Below are 25,938 nucleotides of genomic sequence, written 5' to 3' on the forward strand. Positions count from 1 at the left end.
ATAATGTGATTGGGTGGGACATCTTGCTACATGTCTGTGGCATGATGCCCCAGTGTTAGACATCACTATAAACTATCACATTGCAGACATCGTATCGGTATAACTGGAAATTTTTTTTGTTAAAGCTACGTTAACAATTCCAATCACACACACACACACGCACACGCTGACTGATATCAAACCCATCTTAGCCAATCAATAAATTAGATTCAAACATAAAATGTTTCACATACTATTCCAACACAGCATAATGTCTTCAATTTTCTTTACAATGTTCATTTCCTAATTTTCGCAGGAGGCATAATTGAGCCTGAGATCACTCACCTGTCTGGTGTGCGCCTTATAGCCAAATGAAGATCTCTCACCTGTCTGATGTGTGCCTTATAGCCCAATGAAAGAGATCACTCACCTGTCTGATGTGTACCTTATAGCCCAATGAAAGAGATCACTCACCTGTCTGATGTGTGCCTTATAGCCAAATGAAAGAGATCACTCAGCTGTCTGATGTATGCCTTATAGCCAAACGAAAGAGCAGTTGGCCAAATAATCAGATTCCTTAGGATGTTTTCTATTGAATGTTTTGCTATTAAATCAGTAGCACAGGAACTTTTTATATATCTCCACCAGTATATAAGCATGATGTGTACAGTATTGAAAGACGTCAGTGTCTAACTGCTTTATGTCACAGTTGCTAAAAATTTCATGAGCAGCTTTTATTATTTGTTTTTCTCAAATTCAAACATGGCGCAGTAGTGTGTGAGAAGATGAACAAGAACTTCAAATAGACAAAGTTGCACACATTTGCGTCTAAAAGAGAGAAAGTTAACATTCCAGTTAAAACAAACCACCCCCTCTCAAACTTGAAGTTTACTAGAAATTACTGGATCTGCTCTGATACTGAATTTATTATACGAGAAAGACAATAATTACTGTATTACTTTAAAAGATTTATCAAAACACGATAAAATGTCTAACCTACGGACAAAGTCTATCAATTACTGACGTTAATGAGGCAATTCAAGTCTTACATTTATCCATGTACATGTACATGTATCCATGTACAATGTGCACTTTATGAACAATATAGACCTCTATCTGATATATAAAATGTGCCTATCCATCACGGTTTAGTGTTTAAGCAAAATCATAAATGTACCAAACATAATGGGCCAAAAGCTGCCATCACATACATTACCAAACGATCACAGTATGTTCCCTTTGACTGAAATCATCAGTGCAACACACACTGCAGACATGGATCTGCCATAACATACAGCATCTGCAAAACAGTCTATATAACAGAGCAAACATCATAACCTTGATCTGTCAAAATCGACATCATCTGCAAATCCAATTATGTGGTCCATGGAACAAACATCATTGACCCAAGTCTGCCATCAAATATAGCACCAGTATATCATTTTTATGTATTGTTTTCATTACATTTATAAATGGAACAGAAGATCTAGGTATATACTTTTCAAGAGCAGATTCAGAGGTGTTGCCGCCACTCCATGCCCCAACACACACACACACACACACACACACACACACACACACTTTTCCAATGAGAACTGTATACTTTTCTGAGCAAAAGAACAGAAATGTGCCATTTTTAGCCAAATTAACCATTCCTTTCAAAATGTAACCATAGTGGAATAAAATCAGTAATCGCTCATGCACAAAATGCAGCAGCAAATGGGATATTAACCTTTTCTATTTTGGTTCAATCGCTGTATATACTGCTTTCTCTTTAGTTCCATCAAGTTTCTGGAGCTGTAAGTTCTCTCCGCCCGATACAGGTTCAGTTTGGCTCCAGGTGGCATTCCTGGGTTGTAGAAAATCATGTTGTTCCTTCGAGCAACAAGGCTGTGTTGCCATTGTATGTATGTTGTCATCCCTGGACTGAACTCAACTGGGTCAATCGGCACTTTACATGATGTGTGTCGCTTTGGATTAACTGCAGTTTTGACTGTAGAAATTACAGAAAAATGTTTTTAAGATATCTCGATAATGCATTTTGTAAGTATAATTCTTAAATTTATATTAAATGGTTTAGAATCCTATTAATTTTGTTTGTAACCCTACTTCTCGTATCCACTACCATAATGTCTATCATTTTCATACCCTCTCATTTGTGTACTAAATTATTTATATTAGTTTAGAGAAGTTTTCTCTTGCTTTAAGATTCCAAAACTTCTTAGTCATTCATAAACTTAAAACTGTGCATACCAGTAAAGGCATTTTTTAAATATCTATTCATGCATAAAACAAGAGGTTCTGAGATCACTTACTTGGCTGATAGGTACCTCAAAACCAAATGCCAGGGCAGGTACTAAAGGAATCTGGGTTAGTATTGTTCTTATCATGATAATCTTTGCTGACCTTTTGTTCTTTTTTTATTATAAATAATAGCAACCTTATTAAAACCAGTATTGGCATCGATTGTGCAAACCTGTAAAATCTTCTTCCAGGAAGCTGTATCAATTTTGGTCAAATGCTACTGACTAATTTGTCAGAAGAAGCTGCTTAAAGACTTTTTTAATTTTTTTATTTTAGTATCAGTGGCCATGATCAACAGAGAATGGTCATCATAAATAAAAGATGCTTGCCATCAAATTTGCTCTTCAGCAATTTTTTGAGAAGTCATTAAAACTGTTCTTATTATTCGTAATGACAGCCATATTTGATTATTGATTAGCATCATTTTGTATAAAGTTGAAAGGCCTTTGTGATAATGCTTTCTGTCCAAATCGGTCAAATTCGTCTTAACTAGGTTTTAGAAGAAACCCTTAGGATCCTTTATAAAAAAATATTTTTGGTAATGGGGCCATGTTTGAAGTTGGATTGGCATCATTTGTATACATTTCCCAGAATGCTCTGTTCTAATTTTGATCAAAGTTGATCTAGTGGATTTTGCGAAAAAGTGAAAATGGTAGTTGCAGATGAATAAATGATGACAGACAACGGATCAAGCACCGCAGATGGAGGATTATAACATAAACCCACTTGGCCTATTGAGTTCAAATATTTATGAAAAGTGATAACTATAGACAAGACAGTATCATATAATGGTACAGGAGCACCGAGACTGATATATGTAATTTTAGACTCATATTGCTTACAGAAAAAGTAGAATTGTTAGGAGGTTTTTTCCGTATATTATTGTGAACATAATGCATCCTTTTATCTTTGTCATTTTGCTCCACAGACAGTCAGAGCAATGTCTATATTATCTGGATAAAATCACTATTGGAAAATAATAAATGACTCCGGATGTGCCTGTATATCGTATAGGCAGACCAGTAAGAGCAGTGTTTATGTTATTTGGTTAAAATCATCAGTGGAAGAGTTGAAATAGACTTCTGATCTGTCGGCATAATATACAGTCAGACCAATATGTATATTATTTGGACAAAGCATTATTAGAACAAGTATAACTCACCCCTGGACCGTCGGCATAATGTACAGACAGATCAGTGAGATCAGTATTATTTGGTTCAAATCATCAGTGGAAAAAGCATAATAGACGCCCAATCTTCCATGATAATGTACAGACAGATCAGTGAGATCAGTATTATTTGGTTCAAATCATCAGTGGAAAAAGCATAATAGACGCCCGATCTTCCATGATAATGTACAGACAGATCTGTGTCCATTTCATTTTATTTAAATCATTCACCGAACAAGCAGAACAAGACTCTACCTGATACAGACAGATCAGTGTCCGTGTTATTTGGTTCCTTTCACTAACAGAATAAGCAGAATAAGACTCGTTATGAAATCTTATGGATGCTAAATCTGTCATGTACTGTACTGTAAGAGACTGTTTTTGTTCAAGTTGTCGGGGGGGGGGGGGGCATTGCTTGTAACATATAAGGTTAAAGTCTCCACATCCACTAGCAACATGCATTAGCCCAAGTGTTTATAGTAATTCAATAGTAAGCACCTTGTATACTCACTAATAAGTCACGTACAACTACATACTGCTCATGACATAGAGATGCCATCACGCAATGCACAGGCATATATGGGTCTATGCGGTTTGTTATAAGTAACTGCGGAACAAACAATACTACCCCTACTTACCGGCGCATAATACGACTACGGAATCAGGGTCTATATTGTTTGCATTTTTCTTCACTTATACATGAATCTATATGGCAGATCGGTTTACGCTTCAGACACAATTAAGTCGCTCTTACTATTACTGACTGAGGTAACTTGCAGAATTCTATATTTTGTATTCCATTTTTATACCTTTTTGAATAGAATCTCATTTACTGTTTTTTCCAACAGGTAAAATTATAGATTAAAGTAAACTGTGGAACATGATACAACCATATATCTCCCAGTTACAATCACATAACACACAGATACAATCACATAACACCCATATACAATCATATAACACCCAGATACAATCACATAACACCCACATACAATCATATACCACCCAGATACAATCACATAACACCCACATACAATCATATACCACCCAGATACAGTCACATAACACCCAGATACAATCATATAACATCCAGATACAATCATATAAGATATCATCATAAATACATAGATATAATTATAAATACCCATATATAATCACATAATACCAAGATTCAATCATATAATACCCATATATGATCATAAATATCCATATATAATCATATAATACAAAGATATAATCATAAATACAAAAATATAATCATAAATACCAAGTTATATTTATAAATGCCAAAATATAATTATTAATGCCAAAATATAATTATAAATACCAAGATATAATTATAAATACCAAGATATAATTATAAATACTCATATATCATTATAAATACCAAGATATAATTATAAATACCAAAATATAATTATAAATGCCAAAATATAATTATTAATGCCAAGATATAAACACCAAGATATAATTATAAATACCAAGATATAATCATAAATACCAAGATATAATTATAAATGCCACGATATAATTATAAATGCCACGATATAATTATAAATACCAAAATATATTTATAAATACCAAGATATGATCACAAATACCAAGATATAATTATAAATGCCAAGATATAATTATAAATGCCAAAATATAATTATAAATACCAAGATATAATTATAAATACCAAGATATAATTATAAATACTCATGTATCATTGTAAATACCAAGATATCATCGTTTAACACCCACATATAATTTATAATGATCTAGGTATAACCATATACTGAGAGTAATATCCCGATAAATCGGTAATTATAAACAAACATACACCACCATGTAATACCTAGATATATTCATATCAGTAGTAAGCAATATAAAAAATAACACTTTTATTTATACAAATGAATTACTAACAAAGATAATCAGACACAAACATACGTACATATCGGCTTCCTTAAACCCTTCTATTTACCAGATATGATCGCCCTTTCAAATATTTTGGCCGGCACATTCTCTGAGCGAACGGACATCTGTCACAGGATGCACCAAATATCAAATTGTGTTTGATTTGTTATTCCACTAGATCATCAATACATACCATTCTCAAGTAACATTCAAAGGCGACTTTGTCTCGTTTGCAGATTGTTTCTTTGTTAGACAATCAATGGATGTATTACCGACTAGGAGTGTTACAGTTCAACTGTCTAAAGCCTATACTACTCACAGTTAGCTGGTTAAATGTGAATGGATAAGGACAACTTAATTTTTTTAATAATAGTGCGGTACGTTTTAAAGATTGACTTCGCAGTAAAGATGTATTTGCTATTTTATTTCTTTGTTTAATTTGCAGGCTTATAGATGGCTATATGAGACTACAAAATGTACCAGTCATAGTTTTACTGCTAGATAGAATACTACCCATCGTGTCTAAACTGTTGCCGAACATTAGCATGAAGTTGATTGATGTATGACGTCAATGGAAACAACATCCGAGATACGAACCAGTTTGAGATCGTCTACCATGAGTTTCTTACAGTTACGTTGCGCAGCGTTAACTTAAAAGGGATTAAACTGAAGTGTTTGTCACGTGTCGATGACTTCCCAGCCAAATCAGGTAGTTGTGGGTGAAGTATTCGTGGAAGCGTACATTAAAGGTTCCCCAACCATTCGAATTTCAATGTATTTGCTGTGTTTGATTCTAGCACTTTTCCAGCAAATTCTAGTACCATTGCTAACAATCACTTGAACACTTTGGTCGCTCGTTGGGGTCAACCACGTCACAAAAGTGATGTAGTTCTCAATACCGATGAAGTCATGAGAGGGGGATTCTTAAGTAAACCGTATGAAACAAGTATCGATGTCCGCCAGCAGCAGAATTAGCGACATAAAATGTTTCAATGAAAGTAAGATGCCCGAATGTGATTCGATAGACATTTTCCGTGTACTGAGAGCATCAAGCATGGAGTGTGCGTGCAACTTTTTGCACAAGAATTTCTTAAAACAAAGTTGCTGAGCAGACTGAGTGTTGACATTCCTGACAAACTTATGAGACTAAATCTGGTTGGCATTTATGTAAAAGACTTTGTTACGGTGCCTGTAGTCAGGATGTGGAAGGAAGATCTAAATATACATATGTATCAACAAAACAAGGGGAATGTTTTTGCCAAACTGATGAGCTTGAAGTGTTTAGATTGATCGGTAGAAGGAATACGTTGACAACGTTATGATCTGTGACAGGAATACGTTTCATTCAAAGAGAAAAATAAGAAATCATATGAATAAATTTACGGTTGGCCGCAACCACCTGATGAGACCAATAGATGGGTCAAAACACTGTAAATTAAATAGATATAGTAAACAAAGAGCAGATCCGTGTGTCTATTAAGTCCGTCAAAACGTCCCCTGAACTCTTGCAATTTAAGATTCGCTGGTACTAATGCATTTTTCTAAATAAAATAGTTATTAAAATCACATTTCTATCCTAAAATTACATACACCCCTAAAGCAGCACCTACCCTCCAGTTCATAATTTTTAAAAAAAATCAATTCAGAGAAATCCACTTACATGATTAGCTTTTATTCTACAATTACAAGCAGTATTAAAATGTACACGCATTGTGACTGGCCAATGCAAACTTCAGATACCGCCCTCACCATTACATACTCCCAAATGATAAGTTCTGCTCAAAATTAAGTGCGGAGAAATAAGTGTACATGAATAAAGTATACTCTACATTTACGTGCAATGTTAAACTATGAATGTATAATGGCTGGAAATACAACCTCCGGATATCAATTTGCATGCATATAGATTTAAACATACAAGGACAAAGAGACGGACAAGTCGATGCAAAACATACACAATGCATACACATACGATACGTGTTAATGCATTGGAAGGATATGTAACATAAAATATATCAGTTTTGGAGTACTAATAACATATACAGGAAACACATATGAGAGCAGAGTGCAGGAATATAAAAGTAACTGAGACGTTAAAGCAAATAACAGAACTTTAAAGCAACTAAAATATAGAAGCAAGACAAGAAAAACCCTGAAAACCAAAAATACTATACATTTGGCAGAGGTAAACACAAAACAAAACACCTAATACATGCCCCATCTAAAATAGCATAAAAGCCATCAAAAACTATGTGTAAGCAACATAAACAAACATTTATGTAACAAACGCTATTTGCAAATATACAAAACTAGAAATTAAAATACTAAATATCCAGCCTATTGATGTAGCAACATAAACTTCTATGCTATATCTACATATGGAACATGTGTGCAATATATACATAGAGCTTAGTGACAGTGCCAATTTTAAAATAAATTCTGCCCGATGCATATAGTCATGTCATGGCTACGTTCTTTTTCCATGGTGCCGTTTACGTTTGATCCCGTAATCAACCTTTTTTTATGATATATCAATATGGGGAACAAGAATAATGCATTCTCTGTAACATATTGTGTATGACCACTATAATGAAAGTATAGTCCCCTTTACATTCATACGAAGTTCTTTTATGGGGACGGCGCAAAGGTTTGAATAGACTTGATCATGAATTCTAATGACCCTAAGTGCTAAAGTAATCCAAATGATCGAATTACCTTAATTCTCAGATGACACATGCATGTCTGATTACAAGTCTATAACGAACATGTATAAAATGTGTGAATATTATTTATATCAAATTGTCCAGGTATAGATCCACTCCAACTTTTCACAAATTACAAGGATTGTATCATCGGCTTTTCACAGGAACAATACTGCAAGGCAGTATAACAAATATTCAGTGACAAACCAATCATCCGAACACCATGGTGTCTTAAGGCAGGTAATCTCTCATCACAGATCATACCACTATATAATCAATAAATATGTGCATTGAAAATATGTTCTTTCAAAAATGGTGGTTACCTATAGCAATGGTTTTTAAAGATATGTTTTACTGTACTAGGGTCGACGGCTGACGTGTGTAGCATGAACCTGTATTCTTCAAATTTGTTTAACTTAAAGTTCTAATTATACTCAACATTTAAAATTTAATATAGTAAATAGTTGAGGTAATCATAAGCCAGAATTTAAAATATTACAAGATCATTTCAAGTTTTTGGTCAGTTCTTAATGTGCGTGATGAGATTCGGCAGGATGGATGCATTCTTAGTAATGCAGCTGATTTGGGCTTTTCGTTGGTGTTCCTATTGTTTCGAGCATACACGACTGAATGAGTCAAATGGTCCCTGTTAGAACTTTGAACATATAGACATGACATAGTACAGGATCAAATTGTCCCTGTTAGAACTTTGAACATATAGACATGACATAGTACAGGATCAAATTGTCCCTGTTAATGTTTTGATCATATAGACATTCAGAGCAGACCTTAGGCAGAATGCACCGAATCGGCCAAATCGGGCCACGCGCTCACAGAGGCCCACGCGTTAGTAATTTTTAAGACATATATCCTTAGAGAGAAAGTAACTTTAAAGCGATGGAAGAAATTTTAAGTTCAATATTATATAAAACTTGTTTAAAAGTTTATTTCCAAATGCCGTGCTCAGAGGCGACCCTCGCGTAAATCAAGGGGCCCCACGTTTGCTAAGGCCGTTCCTGTAGACATGACAGCGTGCACAGTCAAATTGTCTCTGCTATATTGCTTTGAGCTTATAGACATGACAGAGTAGAGAGTCCAATGGTTTCTGCTAGAGTGTACCCACACTCTCAATAAATGTATTCAATACGCAAATAAGTCGTAAACCCGTATATTAATTCGCAAACCCGTATATAGATAGCATACGTGATGAGTTGGCACATGGTTATTGACCAAATGGTAATTTCTAAGGTGGTCTAGAATTTAGTGCTCTGCCAAATGTGTATTACCAAATGGTCAAATGGTGGGCAAAAGGGTGTTCCAGTGCAACGAAAATTGAGTTCCCAGCCAATCAATCAATAAGATGACCATACAGGTAATGCCAGGATGATATAATGATCTAAATATCACTGTCTGGATATTCCATTCCATAATGCCAAGTAAGCAAAGTGGTCAAAGATTGGGTGGCAAATCGGTCATAATATAAAATGAGTAGCCCAATCAGATATATAATTACAACAATCTAGACCAAATGGGCATTGACATATTCTGCTGGCAGACCAGGGTCTACTATGATTGCCAGAATCCAAATGTAAAATCAACATTACAGATCACTACCTGCAGTATGTACCGGCAAACTTGGGTTTACACAGCGTATTATACACCAACAAGTCGAAGTCAACACGGTGTCATATACACCAGCAAATCTGGGTATACACAGTGTAATATGCACCGGCCAATCAAGGTCTGCGCATGCACCACCAAATCAAGGTCTATACATGCAGCAGAAAATCTGGGTCTATACATTTTATTATACACCAGCCAATCAAGGTCTTCATATGCGCCATGAAATCTAGGTCTATGCAGTTTATGTTATGCATATGTTTACAATATAATGAAACGGCTCATTACAATAGTATCAATATAATCAATTTGAATGTCAGTGAAAATATCAAATGTGTCCTTGATTACAGGTAATATCTATGAAAAAATAATATGAAATGGAAGGTATCATATAGTACAAGTATTACACACACACACACACACACACACACACACATATATATATATATATAATTTGATTCAATTCTTTCTTTTTGTGTTCATTAACCATACCTGATACTCTGTCAGTCTTACATTTTACAGCACATAACTAGTTTCTTTTCATGACCTCACATTACACTCCTTCATATAAACCTGATGTATATAGAAACATCATTAACACTTCGTATTACATTTAATGACTAGGTACACCATATAAAAGAGAAGACATAAAGGAAACTTGTTATCGATCTGCAGGGTACAACAAAAATAGACATATCTAAAATTTGCTCAAGTTCTGTCTGTGCTTGCTGGCACCATCAAATGTTTTCCAATGTAATAATCGTATTAAATTCTACTAAAAAATAGTCATAATAAGTTTTAATAGTTAGGTGGATTGGCGTTACTAGGGGGTGCGGGGTGGGGGTGCTAATCGCATCGGGTGACACCATCAGAAGGGGTGACACCATAATGACTGTCTATAAAATGTTTGAATTTTTGCGCAGGAAGGAGGTCCCTGGGGGGTGACGCCATGAGTTACCACACATGACTGTCTATAACATTTTTGAAATTTTGTGCAGGAAGGGGGTCCATAGGGGTGACACCATGAGTTATCGCACTGAGTGACACCAACCCTGGTAACGCCACTGGTTAGTTATGTCATACTTCAATGTTCAGTTTCATATTGGCAGAGAGACTGTACCTATGTCCACTAGATCAATAAGTTAATTGACGAATTAAGTGAAATAACAGTGTCGACATGTATGTTAGATGACAAATCTATTGACACAGTCATTAAGACATTATAGATGATTACACGTCGAATTTGCACAAAGCTTAACGAAACTTGAAAATCTAACAACATGGAAATCACCACACACAGACACACATGAGCACGTAACCAGCATTAGGGCGACATATGTCACAGAGCAGCATTAGGGTGACAGAATGACATCATGTTGTGTTATGAAACAGTAGCACATATTTGTATATGAATTCATCAACATAGATTATAATTCCTATTATCAAGCTTCAATATTCATGTTTAAAACAACAAAATTTATTTTTTAAATATAAACACATATGTGTCGTCTTAATACTGTGTCGCCTTAATGCCTACACACAACTGTGATAGTCAAAACATCCTTATGGCCACAAACTTTTCACACACACATTCTGTCTAGTCCAGCATTAAGGCGACAGCGTTTCTAATGTCCTTATTGCCATACCAAACACAATAGAAAAACTACAATTATTTTTTAAGATGATCAGAATCTTAAATATAAGCATTTTAAAATTGTATTACGTATGTGCATCCACATCCTTATGCCGACATAATATTCACACACATATTGTGTCTAACCCAGCATTAAGGCGACAATGTTTCTAAGGACCCTATTGCCATGCCAAACAAAACAAAGAAACAAAATTATATTTTTAAGGTGATCAAAATAATAAATATATGCCTTTTAAAACTGCATTACAACGTCTGCTTATCCATTTGTAAACGTTTTTATGTTTAACTTTTTTTATAACCCCCCCACCCCGGTTCCTCTAGCTAATGGGATGTTCATCCGACCGAAGACCATTGCCTATGGCGGATCCCCTTCTTCCTGTTGTTTATGTGATTGCCTATGTCCTGTGTTTGCTATATGTATATTTGCTATAGTGTTTGTATGCTGTAGATGTTATTGTAAGGACGACATTATGTGATATCGTTCCCCTGGTTGTATACTTGTTATTTGTTTTTAAATAGGAACATTTTCCTTTCTAGAGTTCTTTTTGGTACTTTAATGCTTTTAAATGTCTTTAAGAATGAGAGACATTTATGTATTCTATCAAAAGGTACAAAATACGAAGAAAACCCTAAGCTGTATTTTTTTTTGTTTGCATGTTATAAGTTTCTCTCTCATTCTTTTATTATTATTCGAGGGCACTTTGCCTGATATAAAGGGCTACACTACCTTTATTTGATAATTGTGCTGCTCCTTATTTTAGGACATGGTCTTATGGTTCCTTGAGTTTTCCTAAAGCTGGAAAAGAGATCTACAGAAAAAAGGCCGAAGACCAAAATGAAAATAAAAAAACAAAAGGGGAGAAATTTCTCCCTTTGCGTCTGTATGTTTATTTGTGTGTGTCTTTGTTATTTGTGAGTGTTGTTTTCGTGTATCCCTTATGTTTTTGTGTGTTTGTCCATGTGCTGCGTCTGAGGTTTTCATGAACTACCCCAATGCCCTGTTCACTTCGTTCTACGTAAGCTCATTACGTCCTCCGGTACGCAGGTTCCCTGTTCCCCGTCTGAAAGGCCTGGTGAACCTCTCTAAAGAGATTGTTAATGTTGTGTTATATCGATGGGTTTCCCTTTTTTTGTAATGTGCGTTTAAAGGTTAGATTATGCTAATGAGCCAAAATAATAAGAACAAAAATTTTGAAAGATTTAAAAATTCCATTCCAGCATCCCTGTGTACTTGTGACATGTGAGAGAGCAGCCCCAGCCTGCGCACGGGCTGTAACCGCCCCCTAAGCTGGGCGATGAACTGGGGCCAATCCCCCACAGTGGTCTTCCACAAGGGTGCAGGAAAAGTTATTTTAGTCAAGCATTTATTGTTTAATCCTAACTACATGACCATACTTCAACATTGTTTTAACAATATACTCAGTTGTATTTTGTATACCTAATCAGGTATTCTGTCTAGATATAATAAATTATTTCTTCAGTATCTCCCTTGTTTGCATATCTGCATTATGAGCTATTGCATGGTATTTTGTTGGGCATTTGGGTATTTCTTTTACCATGTGGCGTTTGAAAGTCATTTCGCCCGTAAGCCATACATCCTGTAAAAATTTAAATATCATACTTTGAACTTGTAAGGACTTTAATTCCCGCCCATGACTTCCACACATTTTCCCAGTTAATCCCCTAGTATTTTGTTCTACTATATATCTTCAGTTTTCGGTGTTTTTCCCCGAGCCATTCGAATCTCTCTCTCTCTCTCTGTTCCCCATAGTTCCTTTTAATCGATATATTTTAAAACTATTTCTTTAATATACCTAAATTTCCGTGCAACTTCAAGTTTTTAGTTAAAAGGTTGTTCATATATATATATATATATATATATATATATATATATATATATATATATCAGGGCGGTTTTTTAAAGTTAAACCCAACAAGTATGTCTACAAAATTTCCAGTGCTAATTTCGGAGTTTTTACATTTTTTTAAATATACAAATCTATTTAAAGTATTAGCTAACTTAACTATAATTGAATTGGGAAGACTTAATCACCCCCTAGTATTCGTCCTATCTAATGTTTCCTTGGGTAGATTTTGCGTTTTGCTGTTCCATATATAATTTTCAATTTGTTTGTCTAATTCATTCAGTTTTTTGTTTCCAGGCCAACGGATTTTATGATATAATTCAGATTGCTATAGGCCTACATGAAAGTCTTGGCCGCATAAGCATCCAAATATCTATATTATCTTTAATCTTTGACACTATGTATTTGTAATTGTCTATTGTTTGCTTTATGGCCAAGGGTCACTCCTAAAGCCTTGACTGTATCTTTTATTAGGTGAAGTGGGAGTACCGGGTGATTCCCCCTCCGATTTCCTATCTTTAAAATTTCTGTTTGTCGTGGTTGATCTTGGAGTCTGAGTCTTTTCCGAAAGTTTCAAATTCGTTTTGCAGGTGCTTAAAGACTTTGCATTCTTGAGAAAGTTCGTGCAATCATCTGCGTGTTGGAGCATCTTATACTCGTGTTTCAAATTTGGAATACCTTCTATTTTCGAGTTGTTTCTTATTTTGTGACCCAAGATCTCAATTGCTATTACGTATAATAGCATGGACAGTGAGTATCCATGCCTCACTGACCTTTGAATTTCAAATGTTTACGTGATTGCTGTTTATCTGTACTCTCGCTTTTATTCCAGTGTACAAGATTTCGGCCCATTCCTGATGTTTCTTCTTAACCATAGTTTTTAGTACCTGTTGTATGTAGTTGTGTTCTAATCTAAGCTTTTTCTTGTTCAAAGAGTGTCATGGCACCCTTTTGACCAGATTGGTTTATATAGGATATCACGGTTTATATATTTACAACATTAGCCTGATAGGGATACTACCTTTTCCACCACAACTTTAGTTTTCATTAATTATTTTCCTCCCACAATTCTTTATTCTATTTCATGAAATCGTACTCAATATTGTATAATCGACATTTAGAAGAGAGATAGTCCTCCAGTTTTTAAGGTCTTCCCTATCTCCCTTCCCCTTGTATAATATCGTGATCATTCCCTCCCTCATGGATTTATAAAATTTTCCCTTTCCTAAAATATGTTATTATATAGTGATTCTAAAATCGGCGTTATTTCTTTTTGGAATTTCTGATAGAATTCTGCGGTGAGCCCATCCATCCCTGGCGTTTTTCCTTTCGCCAGGGATGAAATTGATTTCTTTATTTCCTCATTTGAGATGAAATCATTTTACATGTGTTTGTGTTCTGATGACATCACATCATGTACATCTTGATAGTATTTTTATACACTTCAATGTATCATCTTTTGGTGAATAAATATCATTTTAATCCCTTATACTTTCCAGATTCTACTCTCCCCCTCCCTTTCTCAATTCTTCCCTCTTATATAACCCCTTTGCCTTTTTGTATAGTATTGTAAATTTCCCCGCTCATATTTCCCTCCATCATTTTGCTTCATCTAAAACCTCATTTAGAAGTTTCTGCGCTATTTGTTTTTTCTCATCTATCTCTGTCAAGTCTAAAAATCTTTTAAGTTTTTGTTGCTCATTTTTTATTTTCTCTCTCCTCTTTTACAATAATTTAGAGTTTTCTTTTTAATTTTCCATTTTAAGATATCCCATTCATTTTCAATATCTTGGTTGTCTTTATTAAACCCCTCAATCCTTCTGTTATAATTTCTTCATATTCATTTTCCCCTAATATTTTCTTATTTAATTTCCATTGCTCCGCCTCTCCCCACGTTTTCCTTTTCTCCATTATTATTTCTATATTAACCATTTTATGGTCTTATATTTTAAACTCAGTTATTCTAAACGCTGTTATGTATCCCATGCCTACTGGCTTGGTCTACACCATCGTTCATACATAAATTCTTTCCTTAAAATGTTTAATCTTCTATATGCATCAAATAAGTAATTTATCCTTTGGTGTTAAATATGTTTTCCTATCTGATCATCTTCCACTCAGTTAAAATCCCCCCCCCATTATAAAATTCTCCATTGTAATGTCCTGTAAATATGTGCTTAGGTTTTCTAAGAAAAAATATCTTTTCTAAATTCTTTGTGCAGGAAAGTAAAAGTTGACAAAATGCCAGTCCTTAATTTTTATACCGATTAAACGTTCTTTAAAAAATCCCCTACATGTAGTTGCTCTCATGATATACCTTTATTGTTTCGAATTATTGTTGCTACCCTACCTAATATCTTCTTGATTATCACTAGTGATTAAAATTGCATTCCATTTTTACTCCAATTTTGCTTTTATTTCCTTTATCATATTATTTCGCGTTTCTTGTATCATTATTATTTCATAGTCCTTAGTTTCCTCTAATATTTTCCCTAATTTTTCTTCGTTAACCACATTTATATTAATGGTCGCAATCCGGAAGTTTGTTCTTCCATTTTTACTCCCAATTTAGTTTGTCTGCCGGTTAAATCTTGCTTATTTTTTAAATGTATTTCTTAGTTTATTAATTCAAACGACAATTGTTAACATCTTGTTGAGATGTATAATTTGATTTGTCGGTCTCCATGTTTGTTTTCTCCGTTGTATACGTCACTAGTTTTCCTGATTCTGTTGATCGCTTAGTCTTATTGTCGCTTGATTTCATGTCCGTTTCCGAAACGTCTGTTTTTTTTCCCCAGTCTATTGTCTTAATTAATTCAGTATCGCTTGAGTCAGTCAGGTTTTCTTCCTGTCCATCTGTTTAATCCGATTGCGTTTGTTTTTCGTCAGTCTCCAAACTTTTCTTTTCCTTTTTTACTTTTATAACTAAGAATGGCGATATTTTTTATGGGGAATCACTGTTTCGGGGTTTTTCTCTTCTTGACTCCCTTCTGATATGGGGGTCACCCACTTGCATGGATTCTCCTGAGTTCAACATCTTTCTATTTATTCTCTTTTTGGGCGGGAGTTGATGTCAGGGGTTTGAGACATATCTCTATGACCCCATCATCCTCTGGGATGTACTCTGTGGACGTCCCCCTTCATCCAGCACCTGTTTGTGCAATAAATAATATTTATTGTAATATGTTTTTCGCCTTGTTCTAATGTGTCAACTCGGGTTTTGTTGGCTCTTTCTTTTTTGGGAGGGGGAGGGGGGCTTTTCCGTTAAAATCATCCCACTCCAATTCTCTGCAGAAACTGGAGTCTTTCTCCGCCCCATCTGAGATTACAGATCTGTCTATGCTGGGAACTTGGATATTATAAGTCCGCCCACCATGAGGGATGGTTGGGCTAGCTACTTCGACTGTAAATGTTTCTATGGCATTTATTGGTGGGGCCTGTGTAACACTTACCTGACTGCCCTCTGTGCTTTTCCCCGTATCTTGTTGTTTATTTACTTGAGTATTTATGCACTGTGCTATCAATTAGTCTATTTCTGCGTTTGTAGGCCCCATCGCTTCTTCTATTTGTACTTCTTCCTCAATTCCTTCCATCACGTTGATGAACTTATTACATATTTGATTAGCGTAAGTACTCTGGGCTGGGAGATTTTCGCTTTAGTTTCGGTCATGCCCCGTCTGCTTAGACTTGGGGCACAGCCTATCATTCTCGCAGCCCCTGTACCAGATTTTTAAGAGAAATCCCATCACACAGAACAACGGGGATCTCGTCTGCATCCTTTTTTACTAGTGTAAGTACCCTTATACAAGTCTTAACAGTCTGATAACCCCACACTGTTGCCATCCGGCTCTTTCTAACCTTGATCTTCAGCTTTCTTTCTAATTTATTTTCTATCTCTCCATTTTTACAATTTCCAAGGGGAGGCCTGATTCTTAGATATGTTACCTTGGCCTAAACCTCTCGGACTATCGGAGTGGCTTCTGATATATTGTCCACTTGGCCTTTCACTTCTAGTTCTGAAATGTTTAAAATGGGTTCATCGTACTGTTTTGGGTATAAAATGAACTTATTCTTACGTGTGCAGGTGGTTAGTAAAGGGTCTTAACGTGCAGGTGGTTAGTAAAGGGTCTTAACGTGCAGGTGGTTAGTAAAGGGTCTTAACCCTCTAATCCCAATGGACTTAGGGAAGTTTGCTTAGTTCTCGCCATAGCAAAAATATTTTAATACTTTCCTCCTTGATAATTAGTTTCACCGGCAGCCATGTAGACGGAACACAGAATCTGCAATATCATTTTCAAGCCATAATAAATCATTTAACTCCTTCTAAAATGGTGTGGTCATATTAGTTTTTGGACCCATTAGTAGATGAAATTAATCCCTCTCCCATCCCATATATTGAAGTGTCCTCAGTAAGAAAGTTTCTTGAAATGCGCGAATACCAGACATTTTTTTATCGAATGGATGAAAGTATTTTAGTGAAATACATCCATTATTCACTCAAAGCATGCAAATTGTTTTTTTTTATGTTCTAAACAGTAGCAAAGTTCTTGCTGTATCCCGACAAGACTTCTAATGATATACTGTTGGTCTTAAGTGACAAAGTGTCGATCTTACATCCAATTTGGCTGCTGTGACAGCCATCATGAAACTATTGCTATAACTGAAGAATATCAGAGATAGTTGCAACACTAAGCAATTAAAAGAAAAGAGATGGTCTTATTCTTGATAACTGGGGAGAAAGTAAGTTGGCAAGTAGAAAACCATTTCCTTTAGAGTGACTCCTGTTTTTGTTATAGTCAAAGAAATAAATAGCAATTTCAAGTTTACGATGTAATGAAATTACTTTTTTTCTAACATCAATATGGGTGAAAAGATACACCTGTGCCGCGCATAAATACGATTCACGATACATAGGATACGAAAAGATATATTATCGATACACATGAATTTAATGGTCTTTCCCTCTTTAGGAGGAATGAGAGTGATAGATGGTGCCCCTGTACGATGAAACACGTATCGCTAAAATACACTATCGTCGATTCACAAATCAGCATAGATGAATTGCTGAATAATTGTTTTAACATCTCGTCTGTGGTTGCTCGTATTGCCCAGCAAAACAATTCGTGGCGTTCAACACAACGGGAATTTCTCGATTATATATCGGGTTCATGTTTTGAATTCGATATGGTGGCTTGTTACCCTGTTAGTTTTCTTGGAGTGGGTGAATGTGAGCCGTATTTCTCACGATTTGGTCATCCAGCACACGAAATGATGATAGTTGCACTAAACAATCCTCTACGAGAGGATTTCCATGGAAATACCATTGATCTAACTGGATCTGCAGAGAATGTATCATTGCAGAAAACATTCATCTGGTTATTGTTGCTTGGTCATCATTTTAATAAACCAAATACTTAGATAAATCTCATAGACAGTTGTGCAAAAAATGAACGTGAGATATATGCTTGATGAGATGATTCTGACATCGTTGACAGTGCGTACGGCGATAATTTCATACAGGACACAAAAAGTGTGTCTGCCAGAGGATGACATACATCGTTTGGAAAAGATATGACGACCACGATGCGTTTAAACATCGCGAGTTGTAAGGCCACTTCCGGTTGCTTCTTCAGATGACGATTCGTAATGCATAGTGGATGCATCAGTCTGTATGGCGGAGAACATGGGCTGAAACAACTGATGGAGCTTTTTACTCACAGCTGCACCGCCTTCCTTGTATATCTCTGCTGAGATTCATTCTGAGCCAGAAGACTTACCGCTAGAGAGCAGATGTATTGCTTTCTGGGTTCTCCAACAGGGTTGGTGGGTCATTCAATGGTTCATTGACTGGGACTTGGGAAAAACAATCAATGGCTTCATAATTGATTGATGCTGGACTGTTCGGGACGCAGTTGATGTGTTCAGCCCACCTTTCCAGAATCTTTTCTTTGTCAGTGATCAGCGTGTTCCCATCTTCACTGAGAAGAGGGCATGATCCTGATCCTGGCGGCACTAGACAAGTATATTTTTATATGACTCCACGTACTGATGAGGAGAAAAATTAGAATTAGATTAAGTAGCAATTAATCAATTCTAGAGTATCGGACATTATAATTTTACAACGGAATTAACATTAGAAAATGAGTAGTATTAGAACATGTCTGGTTTTGCCCAAGATATACTGTAATTTTAGTAATAGCTGCTATTTTGATGGTCAGTGGCGTAGGTAATCGTCTATTTTGATGTCATAACAACTATTTTGAGGACCAGTGGCTATGCGTTTTCAATAAAAATTTTGAGGATAACAAAGGGATTGATAATCGGAAACTGTTTAGAGTGGATGAGAATCTATTACCCAATTTAAACTGAATAAGACAAAGGGCCTAGGTTTTTTATATTACTTAGGTTTGCAATGTCCATAGAGACTTTAATAGGTATCGGGAAGCAGCAATGATTGATATTTCCATACAGGCTGCATTAGGTTCTACGTGAGGGCATTGTTTCACACGTCAATCAAGCTGCATTAAGTGTCGCGTAGTAGCAAATTTTGACTTGATCAGTTGTAATAATAATAATAATAATATTGATAATAATAATAATAATATATATATATATATATATATATATATATATATATATATATATATATATATATATATATATATCATGCCTCGTGACGTAAAGGACTGTAATCTATGTATGGTTTTCGCTCGCTGTTCTGCCTACCACTGTCCTGTAGTTACACACAACCGCCATCAAGCCCATAGTCCTGATAGATGTTACCCGATCGATAGTAATTGGAATGCAAGGGCTTCAAGAAAGTTTTGCAAATCCTACAGTAATTTTTAAATGAGTCAAGAGAAAAGTAAAATAAAAACTAAACAAAACCATATGTTGGTCAAATCGACAGAGATTTAGCAGGCAAGCAGATGCGTAGGCAGTATAAACATTCAATACAAAATAGTTGTATTGTGGAAAAAATGAACATTTATTTTTTCCTTCAAATATTCGACTGACATTTTAGTAACAAATGCTGATCTTTTTCTTCTTTCAATAGCAACTGCTTTTTGAGAAGTTGTACAACTACTACATTAATGAATGATACATTTCCTTTTTCTTAACATAAGAGTAGTTTCAACATAATCTTGTACAGAGTAATAAACCATTTAAAACAGGGCTGTTTTAGGACGAATTAACATTACGAGTACGCAGCATCGTTTTGAAAAAAATGACCGTCTTTACTTGAATCGCAAAGTGTCGATTATTTGTAGACGTCTGTCAGCTATAAATAGCATTGTAAAATGTTTAGTATGCTCTTACTTTAAGATTTATGTGTGCTTGAGTCGGCATGAAATAATAATTTACTGCTATACAACTGGGTCGTGTTCAAATAATTTGGACCTCTAACAGAGTAGGATATTGCCTTCAACTTTACTTAATGTGAATTTTAGTCTAATGATCCATATAATTTATTTGCATATAAAACTCTTTACATTAGTTTAATCTCATATGACGGAATGCAAATATCGGACAAAGTTTGCACAGACTTGAGAGACCGTAAATTTATCAGCTGAAATATGTCACCGAAGAATCATGGATATAAAATTCCAGTTATAAATATGCCAAAGTCATTATCCTTCCTTTTTGATAATGTGATATATAAAAAAGTAACATGACAGTGCATCCTTTACATACAAATCAAGTAAATAATATTGATAACCGGTCCTTTCGTCCTCCACTTTACACCTTTAGTAGGTACATTTTACATACACACAGCTTTAGTTATTGTGGGGTTTAACGCCATTTTTCAGCATACGATAGGCTACGCATGGCAGCCAGTATTAATGGTGGAGGAAGAACCCGGGAAACCACCGACCCAAGAGAAGCTACTGGTAGGCTTTCTCACATACCCACATTGGCCGAATCGAGACTCGAACCCACGCAGACAGAGGTGAGATGGCAGTGATCAGTAATGGAGAGCGCTTTAGACCACTCGGTCACTCGGGGCCCCCACAGCTTTAGTAGGTACATTTTACACACACACAGCTTTAGTAGGTACATTTTACACACACACACAGCTTTAGTAGGTACATTTTACACATACACACACAGCTTTAGTAGGTACATTTTACACACACACTGCTTTAGTAGGTACATTTTACACATACACAGCTTTAGTAGGTACATTTTACACACACACAGCTTTAGTAGGTACATTTTACACACAGCTTTAATATGTACATTTTACACACACACAGAGCTTTAGTAGGTACAGTTTATAAGGTAATCTAGATCTAATTGAAAAATACCGTATTTCTGTTAAATCTTACACATGGCACCACTAACAAAATAAAACATAACACAATTTTCGTAAATATTGTCAGTGTTTCTCATTGTTCACTGATCAAGCATGTGACATTATTTATAATGTAAAATAAAAGTTTATTACTCTTGCTAAGTTGAATTCTCGAATATTTCGCTTTCTTTCTTTTATTTTTCTTTCTTTCTTTTCATTTCTCTTTCTTCATAATTGAGTTTAGTCGGTAAGTATTACTTTCTGTAAATTTTCCTTAATTCATTCATTGTCTCCTGTTTCTTTCTATCTTACTTATATTCTTTACAAGCAATGCAGATAATAGCACACTTCTTTGAAAGATTTGACCACAACTTAGATATTTGTTCTTCAAACTTTTAATCCTTGTGGTTCTATTAATAATTTATCATACACTCTTAATACATCAATTTTAATTCTACAAGTGGAAACTTTATAAATGTATTCTTTCTCTTATTATTTTATGTCTGAAAATTTTTAACATGCATAGGCTTTCTATCCTCAGATGTGTAGGCCTCTGATTACAGTACTGATGGAGACATGCTTTTATTAGCATCCGTGTATAATCCATTGATATAGCAATAATTACAGAACAAGCAGCGTGCTGAGATTGAGTTGGCTGAACTACATTTGTCATAAGACTAGACAAGTATGGTCTTCGTCAATCACTTTTTTCATCTAATGTTTGAGGGGAATCGATAGGTTTTTGGGTGCGCAGGTAGCTTAAGAGGTCGACTTCTTCAAGGTGTCCTTGTAGCGTTTCCTCTGGCCTCTTTTGTTGTGTTTTCCTTGTTCTAGCTCGCCATACAAAATATCTTCTCGGAAGCTGGCTGTCTGACATGTGGGCTACGTTGTCTGCTCATCGCATATGTGACTCCATGATGGTGTGGGTAATGGGCAGGCCTGATTCGGCAAGGACCCTAGCATCCGGGATCCAGTCTTGCCACTTCATGTTGAAGAGTCCTCTGAGGCAAGTTGTGTGCACTGTCCATGTTTCGCAAGCGTATAGTAGCGTTGGGATTACTAGCGTTCTGTATACTTTCAGCTTCGTCTGTAGACTAGTGCCTCTTCTGTTCCACACATTGCCGAAGGCTGTGCTGGCCTTTGCAATCCTGGCATTAATTTCGTCATCGATGACGTTCTGGTACACAGTGCTGCCAATATAGGTGAACCTACTCATTGCGCAGAGTTTGTGGCCGTTGATTGTGATGTTTGGCTCAACATACGGTTTCCTTGGGGCTGGATGATACAATACTCCACTTTTATTTGTGCTGATAGTAAGGCCAAACTTTTTGCAAGCACCAGATAACTTGTCAAAGCTGCATTGCACGTCAGCTTCAGAGTCAGCGTTTAGGGCGTAGTCATCATCAAATAGTAAGTCTCTGACGATGCCGTTCGTGTCCTTAGTTTTTGTACGGTATCTGATGATGATTCTCGCGTTGCGTTAAGTTCTTACGTAGAGACAACTCTGGTGTGGCACCACTCAGGGAACACGGGAAACTACATTCTGAGGCATCCGATAAGGCTAACATACCGAATCGTCAATACCAGTCAGTCTTCACACAAAATGATAAGAGTGATCTACCAAGCCTACATGGAGATCGTTACCCACCAATACCTGACATGAAAGTTACTGAAGAAGGTGTATACAGCATGTTGCGGAAAATTAACCCACAGAAGGCCACAGGACCAGACATGATCCCAGCAAAGGATCCTGAAAGATCTAGCAGAAGAGTGTGCACCATACTTTAGTTATAGTTACCAGAGGTGCCTCTCAACAGGTTATGTCCCTGATTGGTGGACAACAGCAAACGTTACAGCTATCTTCAAAAATGGAGAAAGATTCAAGGCCAGCAAATATAGACCTGTCTCCCTTACATGTATCTGCTGCAGAATGTTTCCGTGCCAGACGAAGCTGTGAAACACAGTTCATAACCACAGTGGATGAGCTTGCTAAATCCTTAGACAGAGGGAAGCAGTATGACTTTGCTATCCTTGTCTTCAGTAAGGCTTTCAATCGTGTCCCCCATAAAAGACTCCTCAGTATGTTGGACCACTATAACATCATTGGTACTACTCAGAAATAGATCTGAGATTTCCTGACAGATACATCACAGAAAGTTATAGTAGATGGGGCAACAGCAGACCCAGCACCGGTTGTTAGTGGGGTACCTGAAGAGAGTGTTTTGGGTCCCATCCTATTCCTGGTGTTCATCAATGATCCACCCGCGAGTGTCAAATCCATCACAATAACTTTTGCAGATGACTGTATAGTCTACCTGGAAATAAATGTCTCCAAGGACTGTGAGATCCTTCAAGAAGACCTGAACCAACTGGCGCTCTGGGAAAGAACTTGAGGTGTGTAGTTCCACCCAGAACAATGCAGCATCCTAAGAGTCAACAGGAAAAAAATCACCAATCTTGTCCGAATATACTCTTAAGGGGCACAAGTAAGCCAATGAGCAGGCAACAAAATATCTTGGGGTTGAATTGTCCAGAGACCTCTCACGGAAAAGGCAAAGAGACAATATAGTGAAAAAAGAGAACAGTAACCTTGGTTTTCTTCGCCGCAACCTCCAAATCAACAATGAAGAAGTAAAAATTGCAGCATATTTCACTCTGGTTCGACCAGGTCTTGAGTATTGATCTACTGTGTGAAGCCCACATAATACAGATCTAATAATTAAGATACAGATGATTCAGAGGAGAGCTTTCAGATTCCACAAATAAATATTGTAACACTAGCAGTGTCAGTGCAATGTTGAACCATCTCCAGTGGTAATCACTCGAATCCAGGCGAACCAAGGCCCAGTTGACCATGTTGTACAAGACTGCGAATAACCGAGTGGACATATCAGCGGACAAATACCTGACCCTGGAATATAGCCAAACTAGGGCAAACAACAAGAAAAAGTTCCAATTAAAGTCAGTATCAACAAATTGTTCAGCTTCTTCCCATGTGCAACAGGAACTTGGAACAAATTACCATCGATAATTGCAGAAGCCCCTTATTTGGTATCTCAGAATCAGGAGATTTCCAAAATCACACTCCAGTGAACTAGTTAGCTACAAGTAAGACCTAGTGATTCTCAGGGCTATGCCGGTTGAGGTTCCTTATCTCATTGCCGCTACGGTAGCCGGATTTGTCTGAGTATGAAGGGACGAAAACGTACACTGACACTCTTTTACTTATTTCTGCCCTTCCTATCATTACTCTTCTGACTGTCCCATCACTTCCGTCTTTACTTTATCTTTGACCACGCACCACCCGTTGCTTAATAGTCCAGTGTGACTATGTCAACATATTTATTGATATAGATAGTGATGTCGTTCCAGAGCGTGCTTCTGGAGTGACTATGACTCAGTTTTTTTTATTTCTTTCATTGCTTTAGACCTAGATTTTATTTCTAATCTTCTTTTTTCTGCTTCTTTAATTTTATGATTCATTTCTTCCTGTTTTTCTTCCCTTTTCTGTTTTACAATTGCAGCATGTTCATTTACTGCCTGTTAAAGATTTCAAAATTATTAATATCTTCCTCCGATTTAATCTGCTTAGTATTAGTAGCGATACGATATACATCTTTAATATAATCGGCACCTTTTAAAGTTTTAATATATTTGGGTTTTACATATTGATCTCTACCACCATATCCAAATGTAGCAATATCAAATATTTGGTCTTTATCGCTGACAGCGGCAATAAATTCCTCAGTAAATTTATATATTATGTTAGTCCTAACTTTTGGTGGTGGTTGTAGAGAGGTTGCTGAGGTAGTTGAACTGGTGGTGGTGGTTGAAGCAGTTGATGGGGCGGTGGAGTGGGTTGAAGATGACCAGAAATATCCACTGGTAATGTTTCAAAAGCTTTTTTTGCTGTCGCAGTTGCTGTAACAACTGTTTTGGTTGGTTTGACAATTGATTTCAATAACTGTTCTGTACTTTCTGTAAATTCCACTTGGCTTCCTGATGTTGTTTTAACTCCTGTTTGACAGAATCATGTACTGGAAGGTATTTCTTAATTGCCTCTAGTTGTTGTGGAGCTTATTTACCCGTACGTGATTCCATAGTAGGTGCAGAATCACTCATGATTATCATTACAACTATTTAATTACTCATCACCAGTCAGCGGATATACAAGATTTCAATATATATTGTAATGTAACATATTTTTAACCTACTAACCAGTGCTGTAATCCTGTGCAAGGAAATGCTTCACATTCTACTAACATGGAAATTCCCAGTGACGTTGAGTTGCATGATTTACTATGCTGCTAAAATAATGTTTTATGTATACACTGCTACATTGAAAACATATACCTGTTCACACGCAGTTTGTTTTAAAACACTTTTAAAATCCCTCAATTAGTTAAACAACAGCGCAGCTGTAATTTTTTTTATTTAAAGCTTTGTGA

The 25,938-nt window shown here is 36.1% G+C and overlaps 1 protein-coding gene across 1 annotated transcript in view; it reads right to left on the bottom strand.

Annotated features, from left to right (window-relative positions):
* Positions 1 to 25,938, bottom strand: part of LOC149775860 (uncharacterized) — an 83,791-nt gene that overhangs the window by 28,967 nt on the left and 28,886 nt on the right. Inside the window, exon 7 of the mRNA XM_089943352.1 lies at positions 1,712 to 1,972. Coding sequence (XP_089799478.1) covers positions 1,712 to 1,972 — 261 coding nt within the window. The remainder of the gene's footprint in view (positions 1 to 1,711; positions 1,973 to 25,938) is intronic.

The sequence above is a fragment of the Sinohyriopsis cumingii genome, chromosome 19 (genome assembly GCF_028554795.1).
Source record: "Sinohyriopsis cumingii isolate HCF-2022 chromosome 19, ASM2855479v2, whole genome shotgun sequence".
NCBI classification, from domain to species: Eukaryota; Metazoa; Mollusca; class Bivalvia; order Unionida; family Unionidae; genus Sinohyriopsis; species Sinohyriopsis cumingii.